This window comes from Cimex lectularius, unplaced genomic scaffold (genome assembly GCF_000648675.2).
Source record: "Cimex lectularius strain Harlan isolate CLEC.00 unplaced genomic scaffold, Clec_2.1 scaffold212, whole genome shotgun sequence".
Classification (NCBI taxonomy): Eukaryota; Metazoa; Arthropoda; class Insecta; order Hemiptera; family Cimicidae; genus Cimex; species Cimex lectularius.
Window position 1 is genome coordinate 751,450 of NW_019392965.1, and position 15,769 is coordinate 767,218.

Genomic DNA, 15,769 nt, shown 5'->3' on the forward strand with positions numbered 1-15,769 from the left:
GTTGGTGAGTGAACGAGAGAGAGAGGGAGACAGTGAGTTCATAAATGAATATATGAAAAATAGTGATTGAATAAATAAGTGAGTAAGAGGATATAGTTTACGTGTCTCGAGGTCCTCCCCTCAAAAAAATTTAAAATAAATTAATTTAAAATAAAATAAATTATATTTATTTGTAATAATATCCTAGTTTTGTTTATCTTTCATATTTTATTATTAATTTACTTGTATATTTTGGTCAATACTAAAAATAAAATACGTGTGGCGGTTAATAAATAATAATAATTAAACGTGTTTGTGGTGCCCCTCCGCAATTTGAACTCGAGCGGGCGCATTCATTTCATTCGACGGATTAGGCTTATTTGTTATTTTCTAGTTTCAAGTTGTTATTTACTACCAGAAAATTGAACTTTTAACGTTATAAATATAATTGAATAGAAAAGTTTTTCGGGGAAATAAAAATGGGAAAGAGAGTGCGATAAGGAAAGAAAGTGCAAACTTGTCACAACAGAATCTCAAACGGAAAACTCGAGTCAGTCTGTCAGTCATTCGTCGTTAATGTCGGGCATAAAATGAAGCCTGTCGCCCGATGCGAGCAGTGCGGTGCGAAAAATTTCTTGTTGATATGTTCGAGGTGTACGTCCGTGTATTATTGTAGCAGGGAACACCAGGCGATGGACTGGAAAAACCACAAACCCCACTGCCAAAACATAGACAACAAAGAGAAATCCGACGAGTCGCTCCCGAGGAAGTCGCTCACAGTCGAGTCGGAAGGCGTATCCGTCATGAACAACGCAAAGACGGAAATGCCCAATTTCGATTTCGGCACCCTGTGCAACCTGTTCTCGTCATGCGGGCCCGCCGGCGTCGAGGACACCAGGCCGATCAGGAACGACAACCATTCCATGGACACGTCCCGGACGGCGGATCGTTTCGGACGGCTCAGGGCCAACGAAGACGACGAAGACCTCGTCTGCCGCACGGTCATCGATCACATGAACGCCTACGGTGTCTGCGTCGTCGACAACTTCCTAGGCACCGCCCGCGGCAAGGCCGTGCTCCGCGAGGTGATAGAAATGCACAAAAACGGCAAGTTTGAGGATGGACAGCTCATGAGCAACAACCTCAAAGCGGATCACAAGACCATCAGGAGCGACCAGATCACATGGATTGACGGCAACGAGTCATTCTGCACCAACATAGGCATGCTCATCAAAGAGGTGGACAGAGTCGTCATGAGGGCAAACAACATGTCAAACAACGGACAAATGGGATCTTACACCATCAACGGAAGGACCAAGGTATTGTCGATTCTCCCCTGTTTTATTCCCATCCGTCCCTCCAACCCAGCGATGCACGTTTCATACCCAACCGCCTGAAATAACCCCAGCATCTGACCTCAGGTTTGAAGCCTTATAGACTGATTACAGCCTCAACAACAATCATAAATTAAAAAAAAAAAACGAAAAATTAAAAATTGTTTACGTTCACGTCATATTGAACTACCCATAGTCCTACAGAAAATGTATAAACCTTAAAGACTTCTGTTTATTTATCTATTTTTTTTCCATTATTTCTACAATTTTGAAACGCGACTCCTTGCCAAGTGCGTCCTTGCAATCATTTATGTCAAATTGAATTGATTCAATCTACGCTCTATGTACTATTATTTATAAGTGCGATACCAACGGAGCAGGTTATGTTTTATCCCCTTTCCTCTAACTGTGTTTAATCACTGTCACTTTTATTTATGACTATTTCCACAAAACCGATTGTTTACCCGAGGGAATAGCGTTGAATTTCATTTTATTTTTGTATTTTTATGGAAAAAATTCTGGATATGAAACTAGCAAATTTTAATTTTCTGTTAACAGTTCGAATTTCTACAATTAATAAACTGATAAGCCTTGTTAAAATCCTTTATTTTTGAAACTGTCAATTTTTTATTGTTATTTATTAGTCTCTTGTCTTTATTTGTCATTTATCATTTCCAACTTATTACATTTTAAACCTTGTGGGCGGTTCACTTAATAATCAGTTGCGAATACCATCTCATCCATGAGGAGAAAAAATCTGTTTAAGTCTCACTCATATAAATAACACAACAATATTCCATACTAGATAAAATATTCAGAATAATCATTAATGTACAAATAGATCTGGAGGGTTACAAAAAGTCAGAAGATGCAGCTAAGGCATGGATGTCCCTTCTTCCAGAAACTTTTGCGACCACTCTGAAACTGCAAAAACGACCGCTAAAAGAAATCAGTAAAGACGGAGGGCCAGATCAGCAGAGAAGCTTTTACGTAGGAAAAACAGTTGATAGGCCCACAGAGGAACCGAATCGTGGAAAGATCATCCTCACCCAAAATTTTGATTGTCTCACTCACATAAAAACAACAGAACAAGTAGTCCTTCTCAGATAAAATATTCAGAATTAATCATCAATGTACACATAGATCTGGAGGGTTACGAAAAGTTGAGTTAGGCGGCTAAGGCATGGATGTACCATCCTCCAGATATAGCTTCCGTGATCACTCTGTTGCTGCAAACACGACGATTAAAAGAAATTGGTACAGGTGGAGGGCCTGAAACAACAACAAACAACAGAACTAGTAGTCAATTCTAGATTAAAAACACTTTTTGAATAATCATCATGTACAGTAACGCTACAATTCCCCCCCCTTTCAAGAAAGGAATTTACCCACGTCCAGCAGGGTGATGGTGGTTGCTGGAGTTTCATCTTGTGAGGTATTGCAACCTCTACACCACCCACTGCATTCTTAACTTTCACCTAAAGATGGTCTGAGCAGAGACAGAAACAACCGTCAGGAGGAACCAGAGACATCGGCACATACCCATTGTGAATGTGAAGCCTAGTTATGGTGCATTCATTTCAGTAAAGTAATTATCACACCAAAGAGGTGCACAAAGTGGCACGAAGGAAAGTGCTTATTCTTATATGAAAAATGCATTTTCCAATGTATGGCTAAATATAGATTCCATGACCAAAATTTTTTCACATAATGAAAAAAGGGACGAAAAATAAATTAATAAGGAAAGCAAAAAAGGGAAACAAAGTGGAAATTAATTTAAATACGAAGAACAAAAAAAAAAGGAAATAACTTTAAAGTAAGAAGACGTTTCTTTCAGCAATGAGGTCGGAGGTTAGTCGTGCAAAAAATTAGTAGTTTAGGTCGCAGTGGTGGAAAAGATTTTTATAATTCTTAATTAACCTCTTCTCAACCTAATTTAAAAAAAAAAAATGTTGCAATGTGGGTGGTTGACGGAGATGCTGGATTTGGTTCTGCTGTTCGGTGAGGATGAGTCCACTTGAAGTCCGTGGCAAGCCTTAATGCTATCCACGGAAACATTAACCGTTCTCCGTCATAAGTAGGTGAACATTTTTTACACACATTTTGGACACTTTTTAGGGTGAAGTGAGAGATGGTCGAACAGCATCTACTTGAAGAAAAGCATATGTGGCTGTTCTTAATCATTTACATAGGCACAGGCTTTTTTCAGTCAAGGTGGTTAGTTGGTTCAACTAGTGTCAAGGAGTGTAGCCATGTAGCAAATGATTGGGAACTGCCTAAACCCTACCACACGCAGACAACTTGTCTGCCTAGGCGGGTGGCCAGCAGGCACAAGTGCTCATGTTCTCATCTCGACTGGTTGGCACAACACAAAAGACACAACTCTGCATTCATCCTGCATGCCAGTTGCAAGTTTCAAGTGGAACAGTTTATTGAAGAAATCTGTATTAGTTCCGTGATACGAGGCTTGAGGTGTGAAGAGGACAGGACAAAATAAAGAAAACTATTTCCCAGTTTTGTAACTTTTTTTTCTCCTTGCAGTTAACACTGTTATAAAAAAGGCAACAGTATCTTAAAGGGTTGTCAGCCAACAATTCTGTTCTGGATGTACCCAACAATTTTGAGATTAATGGTGACTTTTGATGACATCTTCTGTGTCATTTCTGTGATTGGCAGACAAAAATCGCTAATAACCAAATTGCAAGTGGACAACTCACATAGTCCCATTATTCGAGTAATTATCAACTTTGAATCTTGTGGTTGTGTGAAATTTGTTTGTAGAATTCACTACAAACAAGGAGTGAGAAAGAATGAGCTCCTCTCTACTTCTTTCAGTGGCACCATATTGTCTAAAATTTACATCAATCCCACTGGCTTTCAAAACAGACCAATTGCAAAAATGGTACAAGCATGTAATGATATTACACCTGTAAAATTCAGATTTTATTTAGATGGTTGATGGAAAAAAATAGAGAAAACAATAAGCGGCATAAAATGCTACCTTGCTATACACCAGTATGGATTTTTAAAAAGTTTGACTTTTCACCAAGTACCCAAACGCAAGCTCTTGTATGCGAATACAAAGACTTTCTCATGGCAGCGAACTTCTGAGATAGACCAATCCTACCTAACTTAAACAAAATTGCATTTTGATTCACAGTGTCAAACGCCAATAAGAGATCTACAACAAAAAATTATTTTTTAAATTGCCAATTTTTTGGTATGAACACACTGGTCACTGTAAAAATAGTTGATTCGACTAAGTTGCCTGGTTTGCTCTCAATTAATTGACTGCCGTGTGGAGACTTTTCTTGCCTGATTTCACACCAGGCAACTTGTGCAATCAACTTCTTTTCCCAGCAGGAAGTCAGAACGATGTTAGAACCCAAGAAATCATGAGCAAATCTTGTGCTTGCTCTTTTGCAAGGAGAAAGACAACAAAAGATGAGACAATCATAGAAAAGTGTAAGTTCACCATTGTTACAAAATCGGGAAAACACTATTGCCTCTTTCTTTTAATTTTCTCACTGTACTCCTCACACCTCATGTCTAATATCATTAGAAACTCATACTCAATAAACTACTACATTAAAATTTGCAACGGTGACTGTTGTAAAGGACGAGTGCTGAGTTGTGTTTAAGTGTTGAGTCAACCAGTTGAGTCAAGTACATGAGCACTTGTGCCGCTGGCCACCCGCCTAGGCAGACAAATCTGTGTGTGAATGGGTTTGGGCAATTCCCATTCGTTTGCTTCATGGCTACTGTTCCTTGGCACCCGTCTGTTCAACTAGTTGAACCAACTTACTCCCTCGTTTTAAAGAGCCCTTAGAATGCAAGAAGTAAGTAAAAAAAGAATTAATTCCTACATACTAGAGAAATTGTGGGAGCATAGTTCAAATGATATGACCTTTTATCAGTCGCTCTGGTTACTTGGTGGTTAATTGGCCCATCTTTTTTGTTCTGTCCTGATCCATTTATTAAAAAATGTATTTGCTAAAATGCCTATTGCAGGCCTATCTAATTTTTTAGATACCCCTCCTGTATAAGATCATTCCTATCATTCACTTGTGCCAAAAGTGTCAAATTTAAAAGATGCTTGCTTGATGGAATTTTTTTATGAAAAATAAAATTTATTCTAGGTCCTTAAGTCCCCATGAATAATTAATTATGATTGACATATTTACAAGGATTCAGGCTTGATAAGACTATACCAATATATAAACAAACAAAATAAAAATATTCTAAAATGGAAATTTTACTAAAAAGGGACAATTAAGAATCTTCGGTACCACGCTGAAAGGACATGAGGTAATCAAAGCATCAGGACTGAAAAGTGGAAAGGGATGAGGCTCGGCGGATATTGTGAAGAGCTGTCTGTATTCCATAGGTTGGAGGCAGAATCTGAAGTTGAGGAGATCATTTATGTATGGAGGGGAATGAGGAGATTATGATGGAAAAAGGAGCCAAGGAAGTATTGCCTGCGGTAGGAAGGGGTATGACTACTTCAGTTAGGTAGATCAGTCACGTGGGACCACCTTGGGGAGCCGAAGATAAAACATACCTATTCATTAAAAGTTTATGCTTATCTTCAAGCTTCCCAGTGGTCCCGCATGCACAACACATCCGTAATCAATGCAGTGGAGAAATTAGGAGTTTAGGTGTACTAAAGGAGGTAGGGTGGCTGGAAAATTTAGGAGATAAAGGGCTTCCAAGGCAAGGACAATCCCAAGGTTTTTAACGGTGGGAAATAGAGGGATAGGTGGTAAAGAATGGAGAGAGGAAAACCAATTGGTTTAATATAATCTGTTAGAAATGCAAAGATTTAGGCCCGGATGTCTGGTTTGTCAGCTGCCTTCAATGATCTAAGGTTTTCTAGCATCAATTTCATGTACCAATTTAAAAATCATAGTGTATTTGGCCTACTTAATGTTGAATCCAGGTAGGGCAAGTTTGAGTGGGTTTTATTTGTTTTTTCCTTCCTGAAATTTTGTAGAGTGCTGTTCAACAATAATTTTTTACATTGACAATATTTATATCATAATGTAAACTGATAACAGAGATTGTAATATTTTGTTAGTGTACTTTCCTTGTTTGTATTTTTTTCACTTGAATGGATGAAAATTTAAGAGAATTTTATTTTTAGGCTATGGTAGCGTGCTATCCTGGTAATGGTGCTCATTACGTTAAACATGTAGATAATCCAAATAATGATGGCCGATGTATAACCGCCATATATTACCTTAATCAAGACTGGAATGTAACTGTGAGTATGGCCAAATCGACATTAAATATACTTATTTTCATTTTTAATTGTTTTATTTTTTATTTAACGTAACTATGATTGTTAAGGAAAACGGTGGACTTCTGCGGATATTTCTTGAAGGACAGGATACAGTTGCAGACATAGAGCCTTTGTTTGATAGGATATTATTTTTTTGGTCTGACCGTAGAAATCCCCATGAAGTTCATCCAGCCTACAAAACTAGGTATACTCTACGCTTCATTTATTAATAGAATATAATTAGAAAATATAGCTGTTAATCAGAAACATTAGTAGATGGTAAGCTCGTTCTAAAGTGTTGCACTTAGAAAGAAACATTTTTTTTTTTTTTTATAGGTATGCGATAACGATATGGTATTTTGATGCAGAAGAAAGAAAAAGGGCTTTCATCAGATATCGAGAAACTGGTATGTATTGAACAATCAAGTATTGAGAAAATGGTTTTTCTATATTTAAAACATTTTAGGGGGACAAAAAGTAAATGATTTGCATGTTCTTTAAAACAAACATGGATTAGCATGAATAGTTTTAAAAAACAAATGCCACTTTTTATTGAAATGAAATTTTTCGTGTGAATACATCAAATAAGTTATAAAAATAACCATAGAACATGATAATTAACATTCTGGTGAAAAACCATTAAATATTTATTTTTTATTTTATTTTATTTTGCTTTCACAATATAGGATATTTAACAATTTTTTAAGATTCCCACTGCCATTAGTAAAAAAGAAGGTTGGACAGTCATGGCGGGTCTTTTTAGACCCATTTTCTCTCTCTCTCTCTCTCTCTCTCTCTCTCTCTCTCTCTTTTTTACCCAATTCATTAGCCATCTTCAGGTTGTTAATCAACCTCCATAGCCTTGCCAGTGGCTCCTTAGTGTAGGATCTTGCTTGTGGCTTTTCAAGGAGGAGCAATAACAATTAGATTTTTGTTCAAAATTTTCAAAGAAAATTACTTTACATTCAGTATATAGAGGAATTAATTGGAGGGTGGATAAAAAGATTTTTAAAAAATAGACAACTCAAACAAAAAAACTCTCTGGGTCATGAAAGACCCATGACGGCAGTGCAAATGTTATATGGTTGGGTTTTTCATAACAATTAGATTTTTGTTCAAAATTTTCAAAGAAAATTTTACATTCAGTATATAGAGGAATTTATTGGAGGGTTATAAAAAGATTTTTAAAAAATAGACAACTCAAACAAAAAACTCTCTGGGTCGTGAAATTGAGCTAGACCCAACAAGAGAGAAACAGCTAGACCCATGACGGTAGTGCGAATGTTAATATGGTTGGGTTTTTCTTGGTAGTTTTTAATCTTCTCAACAAGCCATGACTCAAAAACAAAAAAAATTTTAAAAATTTAACACAAAAATGTAAGATACATATGTAATTTAAAAATAAATAAACAAAGGTAGTCCATTGCATAGCTTCATTAACAAATTGTAGTTGAAAATATATAATGTGATTGTCATATTAAATTCTTGGACAACTAATTTCTTTTTTCGAAATTCGTTCTGGTGAAGATGTTGCTGTTGAAAGAAGAGACCCGGTGAAGATGGGATAGGTTGACATACAACGGGCAGTTAATAGGACGGGGTCCGGTTGTTTGCTATTAGAAGCATTATGAAACATCCACTAACATTGTCTAATGACATGAAATGGATATAACTGTAATGTAAACAACTGAACTTACGTTATTATATTTTAAGGCGTGTTCCAGCTCGCTGAAAAAAGAAAGTACAAATTACGACAGAAAAATCTATGCTTAAAAATGCATAGTCTCCAAAGACAATGATAGTGGATTTGACTCAAATCCATAACAAATTGTAAAACTTCTGTCACTTTAAATTTATTTAATTGCGTACATTGTACAACATATAAATTAGTCTTCCAACATCTTACAAATTCGTCTTTCTTTTTGTATTTTCAACAAATAATCAATTGAGCAGATAAGCCAATTAAGCATTGTGTTTCTCTTTGTAATTATTTTTGCTCTATTTCCGTACAGATAATGTTTTTATTTGTAGGTCTAACAACAGTTTTTTGTTCTTGTACAATTCGTTAAGCAAAAGAACTTTTGGGATTGTAAAAAGTTGTTTCAATAAATAATTCAACTTTTAAAAAAGTCAATTTTATTTTTATCATTTATATTTTATTTGATGCTTAACGTTTTACTCTTGATTGATAGACAGCAATAAACAAAAAACATTGAATTCCATTTATGTTCCATATAAACTCGCTAGTGTTAAAGCGTTTCAAACTTTTGGATCACCATGAAGAACGGAGCCACTATACACTTTAATTCTGGAAAAAATTTCAACTTACAATGAAAATTAATTTGCTTTACATTGATTTATAATTTTTATGGAAAGTGTGGTTGAGATGAAAAATTAGTGGGACTCGAACCCACGACCTCTGACTCTAAACTCCAGTGCTCTAACCACAAGCTATCATGACTTCGGGTACCCGAGACACCAACTTACCATTTTCATTATAAGCTTGGCCTCTGTACTCCCTTTTCTGTCATCTGTGACATTTTTATCTTTTTTATGTCCACCAAATCATCATTTGAGCAGATAAGACAATCAGTTTTTTTTAAATATTAATTTAATTTTAATATTAATTTAATTTCAATATTAATTAAATTCACTATTTTTCGTGGTCCGCTTGACCAATTAATAACATTCAATTAATTAAGGTTTTAAGTTGAGATAAAAAAGTCAGTGTCACGAGCGGGATTCGAACCCACGACCTTCGGCTAAGGCTTAATATTAATATCTGTGCTGATAATGTAGAAATTTGTAGGGCTAACATTTTTTTTTTAATACAAAAAAATTTAAAATACAAGATATATATTTGCTCCTGATGACAAATTAAATTGCCAGTATTATGTTAGCAAATTTTATTTAAAACATCGAGTACTGTTTGTGTTTCATGATATTTACGTAAGAAAATGCTGCTGTAATTGCATATTTTCTCCACTTTACAGGAGAAAACATTGAATCATAGATATGTGTCCTGACCCAAGCCAACCCATGAGCACTCCCTGGTAACACAAAAATGGTCACACAAAAACAAATCAATTAACAATTAACTTGGCTTAAACATGAGAAAACTTGGGTTTTGTATTAATGACATAAATTTGACAGATTTATTAGAAATTCTTGTTTTCCCACAAGACCTTTCGTTTTGTTGTGTTTACTAACTTTTCGTCCCTTTTTGTGTGGCTTAATAAATAATAACTGAATGGCTGAAGGGTTTACTGTTGGGAAGGGGAACTTTTAGAGGATCTTTTTTTCCTTTCTTTAAATCAAGTTTTTAGTTGAACTTTACAAGTCTAAAAATCCCACAAAGAAACAGTTTGTGGTACCAGAAAACAGAAATTTAAAATTTAACAATACAAATTAATATTTTGTCACATTTTTCTGTGTAACACTGCACATGTTTTCATGGCCAGCAGTGGAAAAGTAAGTTATTAGCCATCTTCTGTTTTGTTCCTAATGTAAGAGTATTTGCTTAAAACCAAAACAAATCCAAGTCCAGTACAATTTATTAATAACATAATAACATGAATATTACAGATACAAATTTATTAAAAATGAAGCATTCGTCGAGTCGTAGAGTTGCCAGTGTCAAACAATAATTAACTTGTTAGAATAAACTCTTAACTCTTGGCACCGGCAATCCTCGTAAAAAAAGCTTTTCCTTTTGTTAACCAAGAAAGAAAACCCAGATTAGTAATTATTTTATTTACTAGTTTAATTAATTATACTATTATCTAAGGTCTTAGTTGAGATAAAAAAAAGTCATCTAAAAGCGAACCCACGACCTTTGGCACCTTGAGATTGGTGAAGTTGGCGTCCGAGTTTATCAAAGTCACAGTAGCTCAAGTGGTTAGAGCAGCGGCATATTGAACCAAAGATCGTGAGTTCAAATCCTCCTCATGACAGATTTTCCATCTCTTCCAAGACCTTAGATAAAAAGTATAATTACTTAAAATAATTAATATGGTCAATTATGACTAATAACTACAAATATGGATTAATATTGAATATTATTGATTCGCCATCACTCTCGGAAATTTTGTGGGATTGAACAAATAGTTCAATTTAAATTTTCATTTCTTCCCAGCTAATTGGACTTAAATTTGACTATATTTTAAGACATTATTTAAAAAAATCTGTTTAGTCAGTTTTACAAATCGGTTAGGGTTTTGGGAAATAATTTTTTCTCTTAACCTACAAAAGAGAATATATTCAAAATTTACTTCTTCTTTTTTTTTAATTAATGATGGTGTCAATATGTAGAATAGATATTTTCAGATTATTGCTATCAATTAATATTAATGATTAATATTTTTCTAATTTATTCAGCATATGTTCTGTCCTACATTATTTTCTGGTTGTAGTTTTTTTTAGGTTGAAAGAAAAATTCTTTAAGGTTAGCTGTGAAAACAGCAAGTAAAAGTTGATTTATTGATTAAATTATTGTCCTAGTGTGAAGCAATTAAATTAGCTTTTTTATCAGAAACCAATGTCATTGTAGTTATATTTGTTTATTAAATGCACTTCACCTATTGATTTTTTGCAGGTAGCACAGTCTGTGCTTAAATTTTAATTGGACAAAATTGAAACGCTGAAAATCTACAAACGAATGCTGAAACAAAATATATATCGAAACCTTTTAGCGAACATTAATCACGATGAAATATTTCATTATTAAATGAATCAGATTTTATAAGGTAACTTAAAACTTGAATCATATTACCAATATATTATTCTTAATTATTTGATTATAATTGTATGAGCTGATTGGAATAGTGTAACATGCAATCGTTTTTGCTGTAGGTTCTACTGTATTAATTTTTTTTTTTTAAATATATTTTTGCCATTAAAATTTCTCACGCGTATGAAAGCGATCATTCTTTATCTTATGATAAAGACAAATCATTATGTATGTAAAATATAAAAATATTAATTTTAAGACCAAGTACTATTAAATTGTTTTGTTTTATTTTTATTTTGTAGGCATCTAAAGGCAAACATTTTACCAACATCGTTGTTTCTAGTCTAGTGTAAACATTTGTATTAAAACCAGCATTGAGAAACAGAAATTATTTTTATAAATCCTACGAGCATGCAACATAGCGTATTATATTAAATTTCTATCATAATGACTATGTACATGTGCAATAAGGTGAATTTTTTTTTTTTTTTTTTTAAATATCTAATTCATTGATTTCATAAAAAAGTGACAAAACAAAAATTATCCAGTTAAAATTTTTGAGATTGTGTATAATAACAGGAAATTAGGAATCTGTTAATGTCAAACAATAATTATCGTGTGTAGAATTGAAATTAAAATCAGATGGCTGTTAACCCACACGAGTGCAGAGTATCAGAATCTCCCTGAAAAAATAATTTTATGTATTTTATTTGTTTTTTGGAAACACTAATTTCGTTTTTGTGGTTGTCCGTTCTTCTGGTATCATTCATCAATCTCAGATCTGCTTTAAAAGTTACAAATCCGTTCAGGCGGTGATTTATATTGCCCTTTTATTCTGATGTGTACTAATCACTTTTCTCATTTTTTTTTTTAAATAATATCTGCTATCAGTATTATATACTCTAATTGAATAGAATAGTAAAAAATATTGTCTCTGTAAGTGTTTTCAAAGCATTACATATGATGCAGTGTTTTTAATTTTAATTTGATTTTTTTCGGTTCATCAATTTTATATAAATCTAAAACTCAATACTATTTAGATTCACGAGGAAAAATGATATGTGTATAATATTAAATTTAACAAAATTAAAGACTTATTTTACATATTTCCCTGGTGCAAATATTGACGATGTAAATTTGAACATTTTTCTCTCTCTTTTATTTGTTTATATTGTACATAGTAATTTATTGTATGAACAGTAGTTAATATAAGTTATTATAGGGATAATATAATAAGTTGGTTGTTAAGACAGTTTTATCTATCTGATCTTTGGATTTATTCTTTTGCAGTCATCGGTGAGACTATGTATAATCAAATATTTAATAAATATGGAATGAATTTAATTTTAGTCTAGACGACACGAGAATAGGTGCGCCATAAAGTGATCGACTTAACTTTTCTTTTTTTATTTTAACTACTATTTTGTCAAAAACATATTCCCTGTTTAAACGGGTTTGGTAGGTTAGAGGGAATTATATTATAAAATTGCTACTTAACTTCTACTTCTCTCAATTTTCATTTGAGTGTAGATAATCAAACACAAAATTTAATAAATCTTCAAATATTTTTGCGTTTTGGATTCATGTATCATTTTCTAATTTGATTATATTTTTTATATATAAATTGAAAGCAAAACTTGCAGCAGAAAATTTATGGTGGCAGTTGCACTATTCAATTTGTTATATCCAGTTTTGAAAATTGACAAGAACAGAAGAAAATTTTTTTTTTTATTATGTATCATGCTGTTATAATTTTTTATGTGTATTTTGTACTGTTTATTTTTTATTGAAAAAGGCTATCTATGCTGCGGACTGTTGTATTTTAAAAAAAATTAATTAACATGAATCTAGAAATGCAATGTTTTCTTTGTTCTATTTAAGAGAAATTGAGGCAAAATCGAATTTATTGTTTCTTAAATACAAGGTTAATAAAAATGATATTAAAAAGCCTTGAGATCAGTTAGAATTTCTAAGAAATTATTCACCATCTCAGTACAGCCTCTGTTTATACAATTGCAAATAAATTGTATTAATAGGGATAAAACAGAAGTAAAATTAAATTTTATAAATAAACAAATATATAATTTAATGGAATAAAATTTTAAGTTATGTTAAATTATGTCAAGGTGTCCAATGGCATTTGGTCCTTATTTTTGTATTTTTGATACCCTTTTAAGTCCCCCCCCCCAAATTAAACCCAACAGTGGACATTACGGCTCATAAAGTCGTTTCATGGTCACAAATAGCAAAGTCGAATTTTTTTATTTGTTCAGATGGTTTGCATACCCTGATGTTGCCAGTGTAACGAATAACCATTCGATATATTTCCTCAATTGTTTCTCTCACTTTGTAATGAGCAAAAATATTCAAACATACTAAATAACATTATTTTGAATAACTTTAATTTTGTCCTAAAAATAAAAACTGTTCTGTCACTTTTTTAAAAATTATTTAATTGTTCTAAATTAAAGTGAGGCATTTTCGTTTTGTTTTTTTATTTATAGATGTTATTTTTAAAACCAATGGTGTTTTAATGGCATTTGACCTGACCTTCCTGAAATACTAAAATCATTTTACTGTAGCAACGACTCTTTAAATTTAGAATGTTGGCCTGATTTCCCCATTTTATGTTACATAAAAATATGTATAGTTCATATATATATCTAACCAGTTGCCCTATTATAACAAATCCTTTGTAAAATAGAATTTGGTAAGGAATTGTTCAATTTAATCATACTCAAGGAAAAGTGAGACTGTTTGACAAATTAATTCTAGTAACTAAACAAGAGTTCCAATGAGTTATTTACTACCATATTAAGAGGATAATAGATAGGAAGGAAATACAAATGTATATTTTCTTAATTCATTTATTATGGGCAAAATAAAGTTGTGATAAATGTTGTTGTCATTGCTTAAGCAGTATCTGACTGTTAGCTGATAACAGCTCAACCAATTTGTAAGATATATTTATTGTACATTACATCATTTATTGATTTTGATCATCCTGAATGTATATAAATTAAACTTGTATGCTTTTATTGGAAATTATAATTAGTTATAGTCCTCTGAAGAATGATATTTTATAATGAATGAGTTTCTGTTGTAAGACAAAAATCTAGTCATCATTTGCATTGTAATGAACTGCACAAGAGACCGTTCAAAAACAAACTGCGCTGTGAAATATTGTTAATAAAATCATTTTCAAGGATTTTGTTTTTCTTGGGTAAACAGAAACCTTTTCAAATCCCTCAATAGAGAAATATGTATATGAGTTTATTTTTAGTTGCATTTAATCATTTTGTGGTAAGTAGTAATTTTTAATGTTGTATATTATGCCTAAAATGTTGAGAATTTAATCAGTTTGTTGAATGTTTTTTTAAGATGTAAAGCACAAGACCTGTGGTCATTTGGATCGATTGAAATAAAACCCCAAACATGTTAGTCAATTATATTTCTTTGATGGCGTATTTTTTTAAATTAATTTTTTTTAAGGTAATTTATTTCAGTCCAGTTCCTTTTTTTTGCAATTAATATCAACTAATAATGTGCATATTGCCACTGTATTAGGTTTTCCATATGATTTCTATATCGTATTTCTAAGTCAAGTGACCATAATCCATACAATGTTTTTACCAGGTAGACGGCCAAGGTGAGACCGCTTGGCGCCAGGGGAAGAAACATTTAAAAAACTAGGGTGCTATCAAGCATGACAGAACATGAATTAGTTTCTTTGTATTCTTTTCTGTCTATTGTGTTTCCTGTTACCAATTTCCTATCCCCAATATTTCCAAATGTCACAGAATCATCAATCACCACAACATTCAACCGCTCAATACTACCAAAACTGTGTGGTGATTCGTGATCGTTAGTCTATGATTATTCAGAAATCGTGAGATGCGGTCTGGTAGGTTTCAGAAAAACATTTTATTTTTATTTAAGTTTTTAAGTACTTTACTTACAAGTTTCTGTCAATTCACTTGTATGATAATGTTTCTATGCCGAGTATGTGAAGGGTGTGTCAAATCTATACCTGCTTTACCCTTATAATATAAGAACCAAGGCTGTACACACAGAACATTTTTCAAAAGCTGCACAAGCAATGAAGTTTAGGTTAAGCACATGTTATGTGTATTGCTTTCTCCTAAATTGCAGTTTTCTAGAAATTACAATATTTTAACCCTACATATGGAGAAGTTTTCATCATATTTCAACATTATTGCTTGTTTGATAATGTTCTGATGACAACTAGATGAAGAATACAGAGCAAAAATCAAGGCTCTACACACAGAATATATTTGAAAAGATTAACTAACAATAAAATGTGGTTTGGTCATTTCTGATCATTTTGGTTGTCGTAGGAGGATGTGAGGATAGGTAGATCAAAATGATCAGAACCGACTAGTCTACCAGTTCTAAAAGTGAGTTTGGTCCAGGAGTTGGTATTTA

At 32.8% G+C, this 15,769-nt stretch overlaps 1 protein-coding gene across 5 annotated transcripts; it reads left to right on the forward strand.

The window, feature by feature from the left end:
- Positions 1-517: 517 nt before the first annotated feature.
- On the forward strand, positions 518-14,532 carry LOC106664734 (egl nine homolog 3). 5 transcript variants are annotated; one of them, XR_002910783.1, is made up of 7 exons: positions 518-1,298; positions 6,457-6,576; positions 6,663-6,799; positions 6,931-7,001; positions 11,189-11,339; positions 11,626-11,794; positions 13,828-14,532. XR_002910783.1 is itself a non-coding variant. In XM_024229507.1 (5 exons), the coding sequence occupies exons 1-5, from the start codon at positions 570-572 to the stop codon at positions 11,206-11,208; spliced, it is 1,077 nt and encodes a 358-aa protein (XP_024085275.1). In that variant the 5' UTR covers positions 518-569; the 3' UTR covers positions 11,209-14,532. The 5 variants fall into 5 exon arrangements, 2 of the variants coding, with proteins under 2 accessions (XP_024085275.1, XP_024085274.1); XR_002910782.1 differs by having other exon boundaries at positions 11,189-11,551; positions 11,626-14,532; XR_002910781.1 differs by having other exon boundaries at positions 11,626-14,532.
- The last annotated feature ends 1,237 nt before the right edge of the window (positions 14,533-15,769 follow it).

What these genes read in the sequence shown, in the direction of transcription:
- LOC106664734 (XM_024229506.1), top strand. Translation starts at nt 570, where the DNA reads ATGAAGCCTGTCGCCCGATGCGAGCAGTGCGGTGCGAAAAATTTCTTG. An exon ending in CCATCAACGGAAGGACCAAG is followed by an intron (nt 1,299 to 6,456) that starts GTATTGTCGATT and finishes TTTTATTTTTAG; the next exon opens with GCTATGGTAGCGTGCTATCC. An exon ending in CATCCAGCCTACAAAACTAG is followed by an intron (nt 6,800 to 6,930) that starts GTATACTCTACG and finishes TTTTTTTTATAG; the next exon opens with GTATGCGATAACGATATGGT.